The 21,050-nt window shown below is 38.8% G+C and overlaps 1 protein-coding gene across 1 annotated transcript in view; it reads left to right on the top strand.

Moving 5' to 3' along the window:
• LRRN1 (leucine rich repeat neuronal 1) overlaps positions 1-19,321 on the top strand; it is a 40,972-nt gene extending 21,651 nt beyond the window's left edge. The window contains 2 exon segments of the mRNA XM_070455635.1: positions 16,076-16,957; positions 16,959-19,321. Of these exon segments, the coding sequence (XP_070311736.1) occupies positions 16,355-16,957; positions 16,959-18,506 (2,151 nt within the window). The 5' untranslated portion in view covers positions 16,076-16,354 and the 3' untranslated portion in view covers positions 18,507-19,321.
• Positions 19,322-21,050: the final 1,729 nt, after the last annotated feature.

The raw sequence follows: 21,050 nt of genomic DNA, 5'->3' as shown, positions 1-21,050 counted from the left end.
GGCTGGCTGAAGCACAAGTTGGAATCAAGATTGCTAGGAGAAATACCAACAACCTCAGATATGCAGATGATACCACCCTTATGGCAGAAAGAGAAGAGGAACCAAAGAGCCTCTTGATGAAGGTGAAAGGAGAGTGAAAAATCTGGCTTAAAACTCAACATTAAAAAGACTGAAATCATGCTCATGACAAATAAAAGGGGGAAAAGTGGAAGCAGTGATAGATTTTATTTTCTTGGGCTACAAAATCACTGCAGACTGTGACTGCATCCATGAAATTCAAAGACACTAGCTCCTTGGAAGTTAAGCTATGACAAACCCAGATAGTGTATTAAAAAGCAGAGACATCACTTTGCTGACAAAGGTCTCTATAGTTAAAGCTGTGGTTTTTTCTAGTAGTTGTGTATGGATTTGAGTTGAACCATAAAGAAAACTGAGTGCTGAAGAATTGATGCTTTCAAATTGTGGTGCTGGAGAAGCCTCTGGAGAGTCCCTTGGACTATAAGGAGATCACGTCAGTCAATCCTAAAGGAAATCAACCCTGAATACTCACTGGAAGGACTGATGCTTACGCTGTAATGCTTTGGCCACCTAATGTGAAGAGCTGACTCATTGGGAAAATCATGATGCTAGGAAAGATTGAAGGCAAAAGGAGAAGGGGGCAGCAAAGGATGAGATGTTTAGAAAGCATCATCGAGCCCAGGTTGGATGCATGAGACAAGTGCTCGGGCCTGGTGCACTGGGAAGACCCAGAGGGATGGGGTGGAGAGGGAGGTGGGGGGGGGGACCGGGATGGGGAATACATGTAAATCCATGGCTGATTCATTTCAATGTATGACAAAAACCACTGCAATGTTGTAAAGTAATTAGCCTCCAACTAATAAAAATAAATGGAAAAAAAAAAATAAAATAAATAAAAAAAGTATCAATGACTCAATAGTCATGAATTTAAGCAAACTCTGGGAGACGGTGAAGGACGGGGAGCCTGGTATACTGCAGTCCATGGGGTCGCAAAGAGTCAGACACAACTGAGCGACTGAACAACAACCGTACTCTTCATGTGTGTCCCTGTGTTCACGTCATCTTCTCTCTTATAAAGACACAAGTTCCACTGGATTAGGGGCCCACCCTGCACCAATATGACCCCCTCTTAACTAATTAACATCTCCAAAAACCTGACTTCCAAAAAAGGTCACTTTCTGAGGTCCTGGGAGTTAGAACTTACACATACCTTTTTGAGGGAGGACTGTTTATTTGAGCCTTTTAACAACCCCATGAAGAAAGGAGGCTCACATGACTCCTGTATGTAGAACTAGATTTTCATTCAATCTGTTGGCTCCAAAGTCTGAGTTTACTCTTACCTTCTAAAGAGGTGCCTTATCAGTTGACATGTTTTCCCTCCCCTTTCTTCTAGGTGGGAAACATAATTTCCTGAGTTCTTAAAAACAATTTCCACCTTTCCCACCATAATATGAATTTGCTTTGCTGGTTTTTAAACTTGAAGTTATTTTATATCTTCTAGTATTATCTGACCCAAGGGTGTGATCCAGAAATGACAAATGTTTTTGATGAGAGCCAACTGCCTAAAACACAAAATAGTTAAAGCACAATAGCACTTAAAAGCTTATTCATTCAACAACCAATGTTGAGTGCCCCCTCAATGCTGAGCACTCTACTAGGCACTGTGTAGCAAACGCCATAAAAAATTCTTAATTTCTGAAAGTTTCCTACACTCAGCCTTATCTGTAAGAAATAGACAAAGAATTATGGCATTCGTTACAGGGTTAGACATTTTTTGTTTAGGTTATTTTCTATTATTTTCTATACAGAATGGTCTCGGATAACTGCTATTTTCAAAGATGGTAAGGAGAACAATGGTGCACTCTGATACTTAATTTGAAGGCAGGAGTCTTACTTGCCTTATCCTGAGATTTTGGACAAAAGAATTCTTTTTTCATAACTTTCCTTCTGTAGTCAAATTATGAATCTTTTAAAGAGTGCATTGGCTTTCTTGTGTTTGCTTTTTGCAGTCCATCATCCATACATACACCTCTTTCAAGTGGACTTTGTTCTCTGGAGTGGCAGTCTCCTTAAGTGGAAGATTGTTGAAAATGTATTTTGTGATATATCTTGGTTGTTTCAGTCAACATTTATAGAAGACTCATAAGCCAGGCACTGTGTTAGGTACAGCAACTACCTAGAGGAATAAAACACAACTTTGGACTTCAGTTAAATATTAGCTTGGAGCTTGGGTCACCTCCAAAAACACCTGGATGAGTAGATAAAGGAAGGAAACAGAGTGACTTGGAGCAAAGCCAAGCCAAGCGACATCTTTACAGCTACCATGTAAAGATATCATCTGGCTGACACGCCTGCCAGACACTCTGAGCTTGTGCTTGCCTTCAGGGCAGAGCCCAGGATAGCCTGAGGCTGGAATTTTTTAACTTGGTGTGCTTTAGAGCACCCTGTGGAGCTTTATATACCCAAACCCTGTCCCAGACCAACTTCATCAAAATTTCCTGAAGGCATGAGAATCTGCATTCTTAAAGAGAACCCTGGGCAATAAACAACTAAGTCTATAAATCTAGGGCTCTGCTGCCCAATATAGTAGCTGCTGGCCACATCTGGCTATTTAAGTGCAATTGAGATAAGTTTAAATAAAAGTCTAAATTCCATTCCCCAGTCGTACCAACTACATTTCAAGTACTCAATAGCTACTCAGCCACTACCCTGTTGGGAAGAGCCAACGCAGAACACTTCTGTCATCAGAGGGCTGGACTGGATGTTGCTGATGGAGCTGTCGCAGGCTGGCAACTCTCATCTGTCCTTCCCAAGGATCTACATATCTCTTCATTCCTGCCTTCCTTCTGACATATATCTTATTTTACAGAGTCATTTGTATATTTTGTCTTCTTCTCCCCTAGAGGATTATAAATTATTTAAGCCCAGGGTCTGGTCTTTCTGGCTCTGTGACACAGTCAACACCCAATGAGTATTTGTGTAATTAAATTAGGCATCAGTTTATTGGACCTCTTTTGCATTTAGACTAAATCCTGATTTCATCAGAGTCTGGAAAAAAGATCGATCAGAGAGCAGGATTTTCCTAAATCACAGGCATTAGGATGGATGGGGAGAAGTTTATGTGCTAAATTGAAAACTTTTTCTTCTTCTTTCTTAATTTAAATAAAAGTATGACTTTTAAAAGCACAAGGTTGGGCTGCCCTGGTGGTCCCATGGTAAAGAATCCTCCTGACAGTGCAGGGAACATGGGTTCTATCCCTGGTCCAGGAAGATCCCACATGGCCATTCATCACAACTACGGAGCCCAGGCACCAAGAGCCCGTGCTCCTTCCACAACAAGAGAAGCCACCACAACGAGAAGCTGCAATGAGCACTGCAATGGAGAGGAGCCCCCACTCGCCACAGCTAGAGAAAGGCTGCACACAGCAGCAAAGACCCAGCACAGCCAAGAAAATAAAAGAAAATAAAAGCATAGGATTTGTATCAGCCCAAGTTAGAAGAGACCCAGGAGGACTGTGAAAATTGCTGGCTTAATGTCATTGTCGTATTTGGGCACTTGGAACATGCTTTATGTTTTGATTGATTCAGATATTTTCTTTATTTAGTGAGTGCCCACTGTGTAGATGCCAGGCCAGTGTCATTGTGAGCAAGACAGAAACAGGGTCTCTGCTGTGGAGCTCACGTCAGCCCCGGCAGATAAGTCATTGCCAAGGACTTGCTATGCCCAGACAGGCCGGGACCGTAGAAGAGCGTGATCTGGGCCCTGGCCTCAGGTGCCTGATTCCCACAGATCCTCTGTCACTCTGCTGGCTCCAAGATCTTTGCCAGCTTCTTTCATTTTTCTGAGTCTCCATGTCATCATCCATAAAAATAGATACACTAATGTTTCCTACCTCATAGGGTTGTGAACTCTAAATGAAATAGCTTGTGTAAAGTGCTTAATGCAGTGCCTGTGGCATTGTAACAGCTAGCTGCTATTAGTGAGTATGGACTGACATTATTATTATGACTAGTACTTGGTCAACATGAACCCAAAACAACCCTTAGGTGTAAAAATGAGAAGTGTCTACAAGGTTAGAGAATAATTTATTTTTTTAGAAAAGATGCTTCTTATCTTCCTTGGGCTAACAATTTAATTCTCTTTGCTTCTTATTTACATCTCTGCACCCAGAGTAACCAAGATCAATAAGTAAGTATGTTGGTAAATGCCCATCCTTTGCTTCATTTTTTGTTTCTTTGTTTGGCGAAGGATTTAATTCAGTTGGAACATTTCTAAGACAATTAGAAATGGAAATATTCTGGTTGTCATTCAACCTCTCAGTAGAGAGAGGTATATGCACTTTTAAACCTAGTTCTTCCAAAGGAGAATTCTTTCAAGAGGTTTATCATTAAACTGCAAAATTGACATCCAACTTCACTAGCATGCAAAGATTGAATTAGCATTGTCTCATTAAAATAAATATAATATTTTCTTAATTCTAAAAATGATATTGCCTTTGAAGGTATGTTCTGGAAATGAGCATTAAATTTTGAAGGCAGTAATGAGATAATTGGAGAGTTTGTAGGTTGAGCTTTTTCTGAGTCCTGCCCATTGTTTTGTCTGAAGGAGAAAGACAGCTGCTTGCATAAATCTATACAAGTGTACACAAGTGTACAAGTGTATACTTGTATTTCATATTAAAGTAAAATAGAATAAAAATCGTGGTACCTACCAAAGTCTCCTATAAAGATTCAATCCAAACTAAACTGCAAAACTATTCTTGTGCCTTTGTTCTAACATCTTTCTAGAATTCTAGAAAACTGTTTTATCCTTAACTGAGGAATAGAGGATATCTCAGTGGTACACGAGCATTTTGGCAAAGAGATGATCCATGCCTAGATCTATTAAGCTCCAATCATTTGGGAAGAATCTGTATTGCCTTTAAGAGCAATAAATACTCCCAGCCAGCTAGTATAGAATACTATACTTTTGATACTTCATTGACAGTCATACTCCTCTGATTCAAAATCTGGGCTTCTTTGGGATGATCATGTGGGAGCTCACGTGTTGCATGTGGGTGTTTAGGCCATGGGCTATGGAGCCAGGCTGCCTCTGTTCAAATACTGTTGCATCACTTTCTAGCTGTATATATTGAGCATACTACTGAATATCTCTGCATTGGTTTCTTCTGTGTGAAAAGGGACAATCATAGTTCCTATCTCCCAAAGATGATGTGAGGCAAAAGTAAAGCACTACATAAAGATTGGGCTTGAGAGAGAGAGGAGAAAGGAAAGAAAAGAAAAGGAAAGAAGAGAAAGCTGTTCCAGATAATTTTCAGAAAATGTGTTCATTTCCTTGTTGGAAGAGTAGATATCAACTCAGTTTTCAACACCTGACTGTATTTTCTAAGTTGAGAACTCCAGAGTAAATGTGTGATTATTGTGATTATTGAGATTCTCAGGCATTGCTCAAGACATGCTCTTTCATTAAATCTTCACAGCACCCATGTGAGGCAGATAGATGAAGATCCCCTTCCAACAGATGAGGAAACCATGGCTCAGAGAGTTGAACTAATTTGTCCAAGGTGATATAGATAGTGGCAGGATATGGACCTAGCTCTGTCTGCCTCTTTAGACCATTTCTTAAAAGAAAAAAAAAATTGCTAAACATGATTTCTCTTAAAAAGCCAGGATTAAGTAGTGTTTTGCTGTCAGTCATAGGAAGGGCTGCTTACATGGGTGCTACTATGAGTAGAAACTCAGAAAAGAAGTGTCAAGTACCTAAAATCCTGGAGCTACCAGAGTCCTAAGACATCATCTATATTTGGCCCCAACTCATCCCTTACAGGCAGGAAAGATGGCCAGCATGATCTGAGTTGGTGGCAAAACCAGAGCAAAGGACTCAGGTCACCTAACTGTTGGTCTAATGCACCAATCCTGGTACCACTCTGATTTTCAAACTGCCTCCAAACCAGAAAAGATTCACAACTAGATAGCATTTTGGCCTGAGCTTTATGTCCTTGACTCAGTCTTATTTGAGATCTTAGACAAGTTACTTGACCTCTCTATAACACATAGCGATGATCATACATTATAGCATATACATGTAAGGCACTCACTATAGTGGTTAGTCCATAGTAAGTCTTCTCTTAAAGTAAGTCTATTAATAAAGTTAGCTATATTCATATTATTATATTATTCATGAGGCTTCTCCTACCTTGAATGCTCAGTTCCAACTCCTACTAATTTTTCAAATCCACTTTACACTTATTATATTTGAATATCTGTGCCCTTTCTTACAAAGTTTGCAATATGCACAGTCCATCATCAAATTTTAAAAAGTTTAATTTATGCATTTTACAAATTAAACTTGTGATTTGGTTGTGCTTATGTAGAACAGATCAACCATTATAATCAATTCAATAGCATGTTTTTAAAAAATCAATAGACATTGTCTAGCTGACCTGACTTAATTTTTTGGAATAAACTGGCCATCAGCATGATTGATTGAGCTATCCCATCTGTGATCCACCTAAGCGAAGGTTAAGATGGAGGTTACTAAACAAGCCACTGCACTCTTCCTAAATTGAATGACATTTTCCTATGCTTCAAATAAATGGTAACTGATTAATGGAGTGCTGGAGGCCAACATTCTTCAGACAGTTTTGGACCCTGACCATTTAGACCCTGCCAGAATATGAATTTCAACTGACCCAAGACTAAGCGAAGCAGTGTGGGGTTCCATAAACAGCCTTGTATTTCGAGGGTAGGAATGCAGTCAAGCTTGGCTTCCAAATATGTGATCTCACCTCTCTGAGGTGTCCTCTATGAAATGAGAGCTTGTTTTAGATGTGCCAGGTAATTAATCTCCAAGGCCTTATCCAACTTTCATAGTTTGTATTTCTCATATTTCAAAGGGAGATGAGCCTGTTTGCCTTTGATCAGTTGAAACCAAATCAGATTCTGAAGTAGATGTTTTTCCCCAGGACTCTTCCACAAGTCCCTTCCCAGCCATACAAAGTCACCTACTTAGATTTGGGTTCATCCCAACTGGCTCTGGGTTTCTGACTTTTGTTTTCTTTTGGCCTTTAAAATTTTTCCTTTTGTAACTCTTCAGTCCATGCATCCTAGCCTGTTCTGTTTACCATGCCTGGCCAACCCTCCCACAAGGGCTAATGTGCTGTAGCCATACAAAGTCACCTACTTAGATTTGGGTTCATCCCAACTGGCTCTGGGTTTCTGACTTTTGTTTTCTTTTGGCCTTTAAAATTTTTCCTTTTGTAACTCTTCAGTCCATGCATCCTAGCCTGTTCTGTTTACCATGCCTGGCCAACCCTCCCACAAGGGCTAATGTGCTGTCCATGCCCAGTTCTTTTCAGGAGCCTAATGAATTGTGGCTCCAGCTTATACCCTCAACTTGGAGACCAGTTGCACCTCTGAGCTTTTCCCAGAGGTGCTGGCTGATGCTTTATCTGCTGTGTAATGGACTTGCCTCAGCCCAAAACAGGAAGGAAAATTCGGGGTAATCAAAAGATCATGTGTGATCATCCTCTGCTTTACACCCTCCTGCATTTGTACTACCTAAGCATGCCAGAGGATTTTTGAGTCCTTATTAGTTAGGAATAACAAATATAGGAGGAAAATAAAATTAGGGAAGGGATGATCACAATTTTCTCTAGGAGCCAGAAAAACCAACACTGAATTTTAAAGTGGTCAAATCAGAAACTGCTGAATTGAGGAGCAAGGCACTTGTGTTTTATTTTGTTCCTCTGCCAATTAACTGGGTCATGCTGGATCACCTAGGGTATCTCTAAGGTCCTGCCTTTTAAAGTAGGTGTTCCAAAAGAAAGGGGTGTAAAATGAATTTCTGTAAATGTAATGCACTTTTAAAAAGCACTAAAGTGTCAAATAAGAATCTTGAGAGTCTCTTGGACTGCAAGGAGATCAAACAAGTCAATCCTAAAGGAAATCAACCTTGAATATTCACTGGAAGGACTGATGCCGATGTTGAAGCTCCAATACTCTGGCCACCTGATGTCAAGAGCTGACTCATTAGAAAAGACCCTGATGCTGGGAAAGCCTGAGGGCAGAGGAGAAGAGGGCGGCAGAGGATGAGACTGCTGGACGGCATTACCAATGCAACGAACATGAACTCGGGTAAACTCCGGGAGATGGTGAGGGATAGGGAAGCCCGGCATACTGTAGTCCATGGGGTTGCAAAGAGTGGACATAACTGAGCGACTGAACAACAACAAAAAGTTTTCTTCAGAGCAAAGAGTCACATCCACACCTTAATATGCTGAGCCTCTAATTATAGATTTTCATGTAGGAAGTATTTGCCGATGATATTTGAAAACTGACATCTAATTATCAGATACTCCCATTAGCTCAGCATTACTGATGATATTGTTATCTATGGTGATATTTAAATAGTTCAGAGATTTCAAACTGGCCACATGCCACTAAAGGCCTCATAAAGCAGATAGTTTTGTTTTGTTTTAGCTTGTACGGATATAAATATCTGCGGATGCCTTTGGGAGTGCATGCACTCTCCAGCTTTTTACATGACCATTATTTCCTTCTGTGTTCTACTCAGCTGACTTTACCCACTTGACCCCTGAAGGCACTGCAGTTTGAGATCCTTGGCATAATCATCAAACGCCATGCCTCTGTAACAACTTAATAACCAAAAAAGAGAAACAGTAAAGAAGGAAGGGCAGGAAGAAGGATTACCTCTCTGGGATGGCGGGAAGTATAGTTTTCATGACACTGGAGAATGGGCTGATGAGATGACTTCCTGAGGATTATGTTGGTCTTGGAAGCTGTGACTGTGTTTCCTCTTGACCCACTTACTGTGAGATAAATAAAATAGGACACAGAATACTGGACTTGCTCAAGGTCACCTGAAAAGTTTGTGGTGAAGCCAAAATGAAGAAGCATTTCCCTGGTGTCCTCGTTCTGTTGCTCAGCCCATTCACACACACTGCTGCACTCTTTGCTGATGAATAATGTGGGCTCTCAGGAACAGTTCCTTATGCAAAAGAGTCTCTGTGAGCTCCATTACATCCTTGCAAGGGGATACACTTTATTGTTGCCTTAATGCATTATGGAGACGATTATAGCTCTTCCTCCCATACGCACCCTCCATCTGCGATCACTAACACACGCTACAGGGTGCTTCACTTTGGATAATGTGCGAACAAGGAGTGTAATTTTGGAAAATGGTTGGAGAAAGAAATTCAAAAGTCAGAAAGGGTCAAGGGCCAGAAGAAAGTGCAAGAAACCAATGCCTTTAAAAACAGTTGTTGCAGATTCAGAGTTCAGAATGCATTAGCAAGACCTTCTTTCTTTCTTAAGGGAAATAAAATACACCCTTCATAAAGAAACCCCTGCAATCTCTCTCTCTCTTTCTCTGGTTCTACCTGCTGTAGCCATCTGCCTTGTTAGAAGGCCTCTGGCCAAGTCCTTTTCAGAACTTGCAGTTGCTGATACCAAAATGGCACCCTACTGATTTCTACCACCCTTTCATCCTCAATGCCCATTAAGAGACTCAGATTCAATATGAGACATCAAACCTGTAAATAATGATAGCTAACATCTATTGAGCGCTTGCCATGTGCCAGGTCCTCTCCCAAAAGCTCCATATTTAACATCTCATTCTAATTCTCTTACCAAAGAAGGTTTCATGATAGCCATTTTCTTAAAAAAAGGAACCAGACTTAGAAAACTTCAATAACTTGCTCAAGGTTACAGAGCTGAATTTGACACCAGGTCTGCTTCTCCAGAAACTGCACTCTTAACCCTATGCTAAATTCCTGTTTCAAAAAGATTAAAGACTTTGTGAATCTAATCATCAGCCACTTGTACCTGGAGCAGCAGTCAAGGTGGCCTTCAGACATAGGGACGTTCCCTATGGGAGGTCAATCCATAGAGTGAGGTTGGCTCTACTGTACCACCCCCACTTCAGCCCCCATACCAGGAGAGTGGATAGAGAGACAATGTGTATGGAGACAATTTTTGTTTCTCACCAGAAGGAAAGCTTGCTTGATTAAAAATCCCTTCTCTCCATTACTCAAGCCATTCCCAAAAGAAGACAATCAAACCTGAATTCTGTGTTAGCCCTGGATCTATGTGGGCTAAAAGACTGGTTTTTCTGAACATTATGTACATGGTGTGAATTTGGCCACCAAAGAAACTTTGCATAAAAGTATATGTCTGCTGAAGGCATTTTCTTCAGCTTTTAGGAGGTCAGAGTTTTAGTTCTTCTGATGTGACTAATAGTGTCTATGAGATGATGTTAATTTCCAGGTGAGAGGTTTGTGTTTCACCATTTGCTTGCCTGCAACAAGTTTTAATTTAGCCCCAGTGCAATATTTGCTCTCTGGGTTTCTAACATTATTAATTCCAACAACACTGGGTAAAAATATAATGGAAATGGTAAGCAATAATAATTTTTGAAATAATTAGAAAAAATAACTCTTTTCTAAATAGCTGTCATACCCAAGAGTCTTAAAGAGATTTGCTTATTCATTACCTCCCAATCGCACTGCAGGATGAGAATGAAATTTAATGGGTAAATTTGATGAGGTTCCAGAGATTCAAATAAGGATTTGCAGTCTCAGTCTGTGCTGGACTCTTTCCCAGATTCTGGGCTGAATACTTTCACATAGATTATTTTATTTAGTCTCCACATATGAAGTATGTATAATTAGTCTTACTTTAAGCCATGGAAACTGAGACACAAAAAATGTATGTAATTTGTATAAGGTAACACTTCTAGTAAGTAAGTGAAGAAGTCTGATTCTGAATCCAGATCACTTGATTCCCCCAGGACAGAGTCCTTTCTGTAATTTGAGAGCTATCTGGGTTTAGCATAACTAGAATTTGCACAACCATCATGTTACTGTGACTTGCTTATTTCTTTTGCCCAACTCCCTAAGAATTTAATGCATGAAGATTCTAGCCCAAATTCCTATCAGCTATTGTGATTTTGTTTAACTAACATCCCGTCTGCTTGATTCAATGGAGGAAATGGGAATCAGTGCCAATTTCACTGATGGTGATGACCATGCAGTCCATTTCCTTTGAAATTTTATATGCAGAGCAGAGTGTTCCAAACATATATAAAAGAAGCATCAAATTTAATTATATAATTGTTCATGGACTCTTTGAAAGGCATCACTGGCCAATTCCAGGCTTTTAGAGCCATGCTGTGTTATTATTTAAGGGACTGTTCCTTTAAACTGCCACAGTTGTTTATGGAAGACACTGTCTTCTCACATTTGACCAACTTTGGTCCAATCAGCCCTAGAACAAATCAATTTTACTTTTTCAAATAATCTGTGCTAGCCATTTGTTATTTGTTGCAGAATTTAAGATCTCAACTTGTGTGTGGGTGATAAAATTTGGCCTGTATTATGATTAACTTACTTTATTATAGTAAAAAGCCCTAACATTAAATGTTGTTGTTGTTCAGTCGCTAAGTCATGTACAACTCTTCGCAACCCCACTGGCTGCAGTGTGCAGTCTTCCCTGTCCTTCACTTAAGTTACCATCTTCCATTTTCTAAGTGGATAGTCATATTGTTACAGAGCTCTCAAAGCTTCTTCATCTTGGAAAACTGATACTTCCAAGATGAAGTTTTAAAATTTTTTAAATCTAATTATCTCTTTCCCCTCCCTATAGTCCTTAGCAACCACCTCTCTACTTTCTGATTCTGTGATTTTGATTATTTAAGTAATTCATATGAGTGGAATCTTACAGTATTTGTGTTTTGTGACTGATGTTTCATCTAGTGTAAATGTCCCCAGGGGCCATCCATATTGTAGATGTGACAGGATTTCCTTCTTTTTTAAGGCTTTTTTAAAGCTGTATAAGATCCCACTTTATGTATATGCCATATTTTCTTTTTCCATTCATCCATCAGTGGACATCTGGGTTGCTTCCACTTCTTGCCATTATAAATGACACTGCAGTTTACATTGGTGTGCACATACCTGTTTGAGATCATGTTTTGAATTCTTTGGGATAAATACCCAGAATTGGGGTTGCTGGATCATATTGTTATTCTATTTCTAATTTTTTGAGGCACCCTCCATACTGTTTTCCATAATGGCTACACCATTTTACATTCCAACCCGTAGTGCACAAGAGTTTTAATTTCTTCACATCCTCATTGAAAGTTTGTTCTTTTCTGTTATTTTGACAGTGGCTATCCTCTTGGAGCCCAACTTCATTCTTTTGCATCTGGATACCCACACCATTTGTTGAACAGACCATCTTTTCCACATTGTATAGTCTTGGCACTCTTGTCAAAGATCTTCTGATAGTATATGGAAGAGCTTATTTCTGGGCTGTCTGTTCCATTGGTTTGTATGTCTGTCTTTGGTCATTATTACTTTGTAGTATGTTTTAAAATCAGGAAATGTGATGCCTCCATCTTTGTTCTTTGTTTTCAAGATTGTTTTGGCTAGTCAGGGTTCCTTGAGATTCCATGTACATTTTAAGATTTTTTTTCTTTAATTATCTTCAAATATTGTCATTGAGATTTTGATAGGGATTGCATTGAATCTATAGATCATTTGGGGTAGATAGATATCTTAACAGTAGTAAGTCTTCCAGTCTGTGAACATGGAATTTCTTTCCATTTATTTTCATCTTCTTTTATTTCTCTTAGCAGTATTTTGTAATTTTCAGTGTACAAGTTTTTCACCTCCTTGGTTGAGTTAGTTTATCCCTAAGTGTTTTATTATTTTTGATGCTATTATAGGTGGGATTCTTTCCTTAATTTCCTTTTTGGATGGGTCATCAACATGTATAGCAACACAACTGATTTGTGTCCTGCAGTATTGTTTAAATTGTTCATTAGTGTTAACAGTTTGGAGGTTTTTTGCATGACATCTTTAGGGCTTTCTACATAGAAGATCATATAATTGGCAAACAGGGACAGTTTTACATCTTCCTTTCCTATTTGGATTGCTCTTATTTCTTTCTCTTGTCTAATTGCTCTGCCCAGGAGTTCTAGTACTAAGGTAAATAGGAGTGGCTTAGTTCTAGTACCAAGGTAAATAGGAGTGACAATCCTTGCATTGTTTCTGATTTTAGATGAAAAAGTTACACTCTTTCACCATTGAGGCTGATTTTAGGTGTGGGCTTCTCATATAGAGGTTTTATTATGTTGAGGGAGTTTTCTTTTACTCTTAGTTTGTTGAGTGTTTTTATCATGAAAGGGTGCTGGATTTTGTCAGGTGCTTTTTCTGAATCAACTGAGATAATCATGTGGGTTTCATCATCCATTCTGTTAATATGGTTTTGATTTTCATATATTGAATCATCTTTGCATTTTATGTATGAATCCAACTTAATCATAGTGTATAATCCTTTCAAAGTGCCACTGAATTCACTTTGCTAGTATTTTGTTCAGGATTTTTGGATCAATATTTATCAGATATTGGTCTGTAGTTTTCTTCTCTTGTTACAATAATGGCTTCACTTTTAAACACTGTTAATGAATGGTTCCTGAGACATAACCTATGTTTTAAAATGGTATAGGGACTCTATGAAGCTTTGTTCTATGTATAATGTTCAAAAATAAGTCTGGGAGAATACAATAAAGAGAATTTACAATGGTATACAAATAGAAACATCTGAAACACCTCCTTTTGTGTTAAGGAAGTTTTATTCTCAGTTCCCAAAGGAGCTGAATGCTAATTTGAGAGAATATATCTTCCCTCTATGTTTGATATGATAGCTGACATTCTGAGCTTGTGTGGTGTGTTTGTTTAAAGAGGTTTGTAAAAAAAAAAAAATAAAGAGGTTTTTGTATGTGTCAAGGAGAATTTTGAGTATTTCAGTATAATAACTTCATCATATAAACTAAAATGGAGGGATTCCACATGACAATATTCAAAGGATAGCCCCATTAAAGATACTCTTCAGTGACAACAGACTGTTTTGGGAGTCTCACACAACTTAAATATATGTTTTACTTTCTGCCATGTTTTCTTCAGTTCAGTCAGAATTTAAAAATTAGTTGAGATTCCATCTCAGAGTTATTAAAGGTATATTTATTCTCCTGGTTTCTCTATTATGAATTAAAATTAAGAAAAAGCCTGTGGCAAAAGTGTTCTTAACTGAACACCTATTGTGACCACTGTCCCTATTTTAAGATTACTGTAAATGGAAACAAGAGTAGAATAAACTTGTGGAGTTAATGATATTTGGAAAATGCATCTCTGAGGTATGTTTTTATTTTATGGGATTTCTTGATAAAAGTCACAATCAGGTAGTGTTAAACATTGAAAAGTTTTGCATATCCATGATATGTGGTCAAGTATCCACATCCAGGGGAGGAGGATGTCAGTATGTTTCACCCCACTGAGGATAGTGAGCATCTAGCATCACACAGCACATGGCCTCCCTTCTCCCACTTCTGATTTGCCAGATCTGTACTGAGTGGTTTTTTAAAATTCCATCTTGTTAGACCAGTAACTTGGTTTGTGTATTTTATAAAACAACCTGAAAAATATACAATTTTTCATTCTTTCTACATATATATATCTAACACAAATAGAGAACTGCAGGACTGACTATTTGTAGCATTATGCTTCTTGGTCCCTCACAAGGATAACTGTGTTTTGTAAAGAATGAGGGTAGTAATAGTAGCCAATATGAATTGAGAGCTTGCTGTGTATTGAACACTAGGCTTCAAACGTGTTATATGCTCTGCTTTATTGAATCCTTACAGTAATCTTCTGAAGATAAAGAAAACACTCTTCACGGAAGTACCTTCAGTACTCACAGCTGAATTGCATTATAGCAAGTGTAAGGAAATATATCTCTAGTTTTAATATCTTAGCAAATGACTGGACTGGTCTTGGAGAGCAGGACAGACACTGACTCCATGATGACTTTTACACATGCTGTAGTCTAAAAAATCAGTGGCATTAGCTACTGTATGATCTTTACAGGCAGGTGAGCAGTGCATATTTGACTCCAGAAGACCTTATCAAAATCAATAGATGATACATGGCTAAATAAAATCAAGTATCTCCAGCTTTCCTTCTTTTATTTATCCTCCAATAACCACTGCATAGCTAAAATTAAATAGATGAGAGCTATAATAAGATAACAAATATAATTAACTTTTATAAGCATTTAATATCTGCCAGGCACTACACTAAGAGCTTTACATAGATTCTTTTAGTTCTCTCAATAATCCTATGAGAGAGATACTTTTATGACCAATCCTACTTTATGGTTGAAGAAGCTGAGGCTTTAAGAGGTTAAATAACACGCCCTTGTTATTTAACATGTTAAGTAAGGTTGAATAACATACCCTTATATAGCTATTAAGTGACTGTGTCATTTCCTATGAGATGGATGAAATCATGCATGTGAAATTATATATATACATGTATAAGTGTATTTGTATTTTTAATGAAGACCAGTAGTGTGATGGACTAGAGTCCTTATATAATTTCATTCAGTCAAAATCAGGTGTGTCTATGAGAATACAAGAAAAACTGATATTTTTCTTTTGTAGTTCTGTTAAATTAATTTTTTGTATAAGAATAATTGAGCTAGATCAGCTGTGGCTGAATATGTCTACCATTTGGAAAAGAAAGAATTCATGAAAACAAATGAAGAATCAATTAAAATACAAATAACTAAAAATGAACTTTGACTTTCATGCTTTGCTTTTATGAGGAGTGATCTTTTAGTTTTTTTTGAGCCATAAATATGTGTAGTTTCTAAAGTCACCTTCATCTTGAAAGAAATGACATCTGTGGGCTTTTCGAAGTGTTTTTATTAAGTGTGTGTGTGTGTGTACCTGTGTGTTTAATGATTTCACTCAATAATACAAGAAGCCCCAACTTAATTGTAAAAGTGAAGAAACACTAAAACTAGTTTAGTAAGTGTAATAATATATTAAAAGTATCCTATAAATTAAAAGCTTATTTCGTTACTTTGAACACTATTAGATTTATAAGTGATTGTCTTTTTAGTAGACAAAGAAAAGCTCTAATGTGGAATGTATGTGGAGTAAACATAACATTTGTCCTAATCTGATTTTCAGGCACATCTCCAGACTCTGATTGGGCTGAAATAACTTATGCCATAGAGCTGTGCACATACCTGGAATTGAGAGACACAGGTAAAGAGACTCCAGATTGCGTCCTGCCTTTTGAAACTCCAGGAAATCATCCCTTCAGACTCTGGAATCCTACAGCTTTCAACAGAGACTTTGCTTAAATGTTTACATTTTTTGCTTGCTGTCTTTCATACCACTATATAGTGCTCGTGTTTTGCTAAAACTTAACAATTGTCAGGAGTTCAAGTTGCTTGGCAAGCCAGCATGGCTAGGATGAGCTTTGTTTTAGCAGCTTACCAGATGGTGCTGAGCTTGCTCCTGACTTCATTAACTGGGTCTTCCCTCCAAAGTAGCGAGTGTCCACAACTTTGTGTGTGTGAAGTGAGGCCCTGGTTCACCCCTCAGTCAACGTACAGAGAAGCCGCCACTGTCGACTGCAATGACCTCCGCTTAACCAGGATCCCCAGCAACCTTTCCAGCGATACCCAAGTGCTTCTCTTACAGAGCAACAACATCGCCAAGACTGCGGACGAGCTGCAGCAGCTTTTCAACCTGACGGAGCTAGACTTCTCCCAGAACAACTTCACAAACGTTAAGGAGGTTGGGCTGGCAAACCTGACCCAGCTCACCACTCTACATCTGGAGGAAAATCAGATTACGGAAATGAATGATTATTGTCTACAAGACCTCAGCAACCTTCAAGAACTCTACATCAACCATAACCAGATTAGCACTATTTCTGCTAATGCTTTTTCAGGCTTAAAAAACCTTTTAAGGCTCCACCTGAACTCCAACAAATTGAAAGTGATCGATAGCCGCTGGTTTGATTCCACACCCAACCTGGAAATTCTCATGATTGGGGAAAACCCCGGTGATTGGAATTCTGGATATGAACTTCAAACCTCTCTCAAATTTGAGAAGCTTAGTTTTGGCTGGAATGTATCTCACTGATATTCCTGGAAATGCCTTGGTGGGCTTGGATAGCCTCGAGAGTCTGTCATTTTATGATAACAAACTGGTCAAAGTCCCTCAACTTGCCCTGCAAAAAGTTCCTAACTTGAAATTCTTAGACCTCAACAAAAACCCCATCCACAAAATCCAGGAAGGGGACTTCAAAAATATGCTTCGGTTAAAAGAACTGGGGATCAACAATATGGGGGAGCTCGTTTCTGTGGATCGCTATGCCCTGGATAACTTGCCTGAACTCACAAAGTTAGAAGCTACCAATAACCCCAAATTATCTTACATCCACCGCTTGGCTTTTCGAAGTGTTCCTGCCCTAGAGAGCTTGATGTTGAACAACAATGCTCTGAATGCCGTTTATCAAAAGACAGTTGAGTCGCTTCCTAATCTGCGTGAGATCAGTATTCACAGCAATCCCCTGAGGTGTGACTGTGTCATCCACTGGATTAACTCCAACAAGACAAACATCCGCTTCATGGAGCCCTTGTCTATGTTCTGCGCCATGCCGCCTGAATACAGAGGGCAACAGGTAAAGGAAGTGTTAATCCAGGATTCCAGTGAGCAGTGCCTCCCAATGATATCTCATGACACATTCCCAAATCATTTAAACATGGACATCGGCACAACGGTTTTCCTAGACTGTCGGGCCATGGCTGAGCCGGAACCTGAAATATACTGGGTCACTCCCCTCGGGGATAAGATAACTGTGGAAACCCTTTCAGATAAATATAAGCTAAGTAGTGAAGGTACATTGGAAATATCTAAAATACAGATTGAAGACTCAGGAAGATACACTTGTGTTGCCCAGAATGTGGAAGGGGCAGACACTCGAGTGGTGATGATTAAGGTTAATGGAACCCTTCTGGATGGTACCCAGGTGCTGAAAATATATGTCAAGCAGACAGAATCTCATTCCATTTTAGTGTCCTGGAAAGTCAATTCCAATGTCATGACGTCAAACTTAAAATGGTCATCTGCCACCATGAAGATTGACAACCCCCACATAACATATACTGCCAGGGTCCCGGTAGATGTTCACGAATACAACCTAACACATCTGCAGCCTTCCACAGATTATGAAGTGTGTCTCACAGTGTCCAATATTCATCAGCAGACTCAAAAGTCATGTGTTAACGTCACAACCAAAAATGCTGCCTTCGCGCTGGACATTTCTGATCAAGAAACCAGTACAGCTCTTGCTGCAGTAATGGGGTCCATGTTTGCCGTCATTAGCCTTGCGTCCATTGCTGTGTATATTGCCAAAAGATTTAAGAGGAAAAACTACCATCATTCATTAAAAAAGTATATGCAAAAAACCTCTTCCATCCCACTAAATGAGCTGTACCCACCGCTCATTAACCTCTGGGAAGGTGACAGCGAGAAAGACAAAGATGTTATTGCAGATTCCAAGCCAACCCAAGTTGACACATCCAGAAGCTATTACATGTGGTAACTCAGTGGATATTTTGCTTCTGGTAGTAAGGAGCACAAAGACGTTTTTGCTTTATTCTGCAAAAGTAACAAGTTGAAGACTTTTGTATTTTTGACTTTGCTAGTTTGTGGCAGAGTGGAGAGGACGGGTGGATATTTCAAATTTTTTTAGTATAGCGTATCGCAAGGGTTTGACACAGCTGGCAGCGTCTCTAGGCTTCCGGTTTGTGTTTGGTTTTTATTCTTATCATTATTATGATTATTATTATTATATTATTATTATTATTTTGTTTTAGTTGTTGTGCTAAACTCAATAATGCTGTTCTAACTACAATGCTCAATAAAATGATTAATGACAGGTTGGGGTTCCCCTGTGCTTTTACCAGTAGCATGACCCCTTCTTCTGAAGCCATCAGCAGACAGTACCATGTCCTCCAAAAAGCTAACACAGGTTGTGAAGCAGCATTGAAACTTTTGTAGCAATCTGGTCTATAGACTTTTAACTCAAGAAGCTAAGGCTAGACTTGTTACCTTTGTTGAATGATGTTAGTTGACTGTACTGTAATGTTGTATCAACTGAATTGAATGTTTGCTTTTGAACAACAACTTTTCTTTTTGTAATAGTTAAAAGGCTTAGAACAAGCTAACAGGCAATAGAAATATGTATATCAGATTTTTTATGTAACAAACTACATGTTAATTGATACCTTATTCTTTTTATCTTTAGTAGACACTTTTAAAAAAAAGACAATAATTTTGTTGTGTTTAACTCACCAACATGTGGTGTATAATGAAGACAGAACTATAATAAATTAGTTTTGTTCTGATTTTTTAGAACACTTGCAATAATGTATCATTTATAGTTCTTGCTAGTTGCAGTGGTGATATTTTTCACATCCCTAAAAACAACCACCAAAATAAATTACCTAGAGCATGTTGCTTTTTAAAACTAGGCCTAAAATTTTTTGATTTCTTTTTCTAAGGGAAGAAATAAATATTTTAATGAAAAGGATTTGTATATTTTATATATTACTGTTAAGATCTAATGGGAGGAAAAGTTCATATGAAGAAAAAAGGTATATTACTGTATCCCATGTAGAGCTAAATGTAGCAAAAGACATAGATACATTGGATATGTCACATTCCTTCTCTGTAAGGGTCTTGTTAAAATCTGATTTTTTTAAAGTAGTATCCATATTCCCCATCAGTCTAAAACATAAGTTCCGAAATGTATTACATGTTATTCCTCTAACAGCTGTCATTATGCCTAGATACATAATAATCCACATATCAGTGGGGATATATCTACTAAGAAAAGTAAATGATTAATAGAAGAGAGAACAACTTCTCTACAACTGGCATTTTACATCCAAATACTATATAGAAACAGTTTTGCAGAATACTGTGTTTCCCGAATAATGTGTGTGAAATTTAGAACAGAAGAACCCAGATTTAGGTGGGAGGCCAGATCCACAAAGGGGTGGGAGAAGATTTAAAGGTATAGCTAGAAGAAAGAGGACCCACTTGAAGATGAAGACTGATACAGCAGAGAAATGTTTTTAAAAGACTGTTCCAGCTGGCACCTGCTCCCAGAGACATGCTGTCACATCAGGAACGATGAGATTGTAAAAAGAAATTGAGAGCAAGCGGGTGCCAGCTGAGCAAAAGCAAGGGAAAGGGAGAACGAAGTGCAAGTGAGGAAGGATGAAGGATTTCTTTGTAAAATTCCTTTTCTGTGTGTGTGAATCTCTTAGGAAAAAATCATCACCTTCCTTCCCATAGTGTCTACTGTGTAGAAGAGAAGTTCGAATGCTGAAGCAAGTGAGCTGCATAGAAAAACAAAGAGCATCCGAATAAGAAGCATCTCTTTCCACAGCCTTCATTTCTTGGCAGAAAAACTGGGGCCCAGGGAAGGACTGTAACTTGCCCTGGTCAGACTTTTATCCATGGAGAAGGCTGCCTCCATCTGTTGCTCTGGGACCAGCAGCCTTCTAGACTGCGGTGCAGAGCTTCTCTTTTACAGTTCTCACAACCTCTGGTGCCCTTGCTTCACAATTGCCTTGTATCTTCAAGTTCTCATTTATTCAGGACATATTTTAGCACAAGGGCAAACCAAAGGGTCTGGAAAGCTTCTGCCTCATGGTTATTTGCTAGTTACTTGTGGGATACACCAGGGACTAGAGATGCTTTGGATGCAGCCTTGGTGGGGGAGGGTTTCCTGCCAGGGACTCTTGTCTTCAAATATCTACAGAGAGTAATGGACTATCCAACAAACTCTTCCGTTAATTCTACAAACTGAAAGGAGAATGATGCCAAAGCATTAGGCCCAGAGCAGGGAGGAGGCATTGTTTATCCCATACAGCAATGACCTGAACCTGGCACATAATCAGCACTCAAATGTTAGTGGCATAAATGAAAACAATAACAACAACAAAACCACTTCCCTATTCTGGATATGTAATAAGGGATCGCAAGAGTCAGACACGACTTAGCGACTAAACCACCACCACCACCACCAAGCAGCAGGAAATCCAGTGTTTTTTTTGCCAACTATCTTCTGCCAGGT

Source organism: Odocoileus virginianus, chromosome 26, assembly GCF_023699985.2.
Source record: "Odocoileus virginianus isolate 20LAN1187 ecotype Illinois chromosome 26, Ovbor_1.2, whole genome shotgun sequence".
Classification (NCBI taxonomy): domain Eukaryota; kingdom Metazoa; phylum Chordata; class Mammalia; order Artiodactyla; family Cervidae; genus Odocoileus; species Odocoileus virginianus.
Note: the sequence above shows the minus strand (reverse complement) of the source record. Positions and strands in the feature narration are given on the sequence as shown.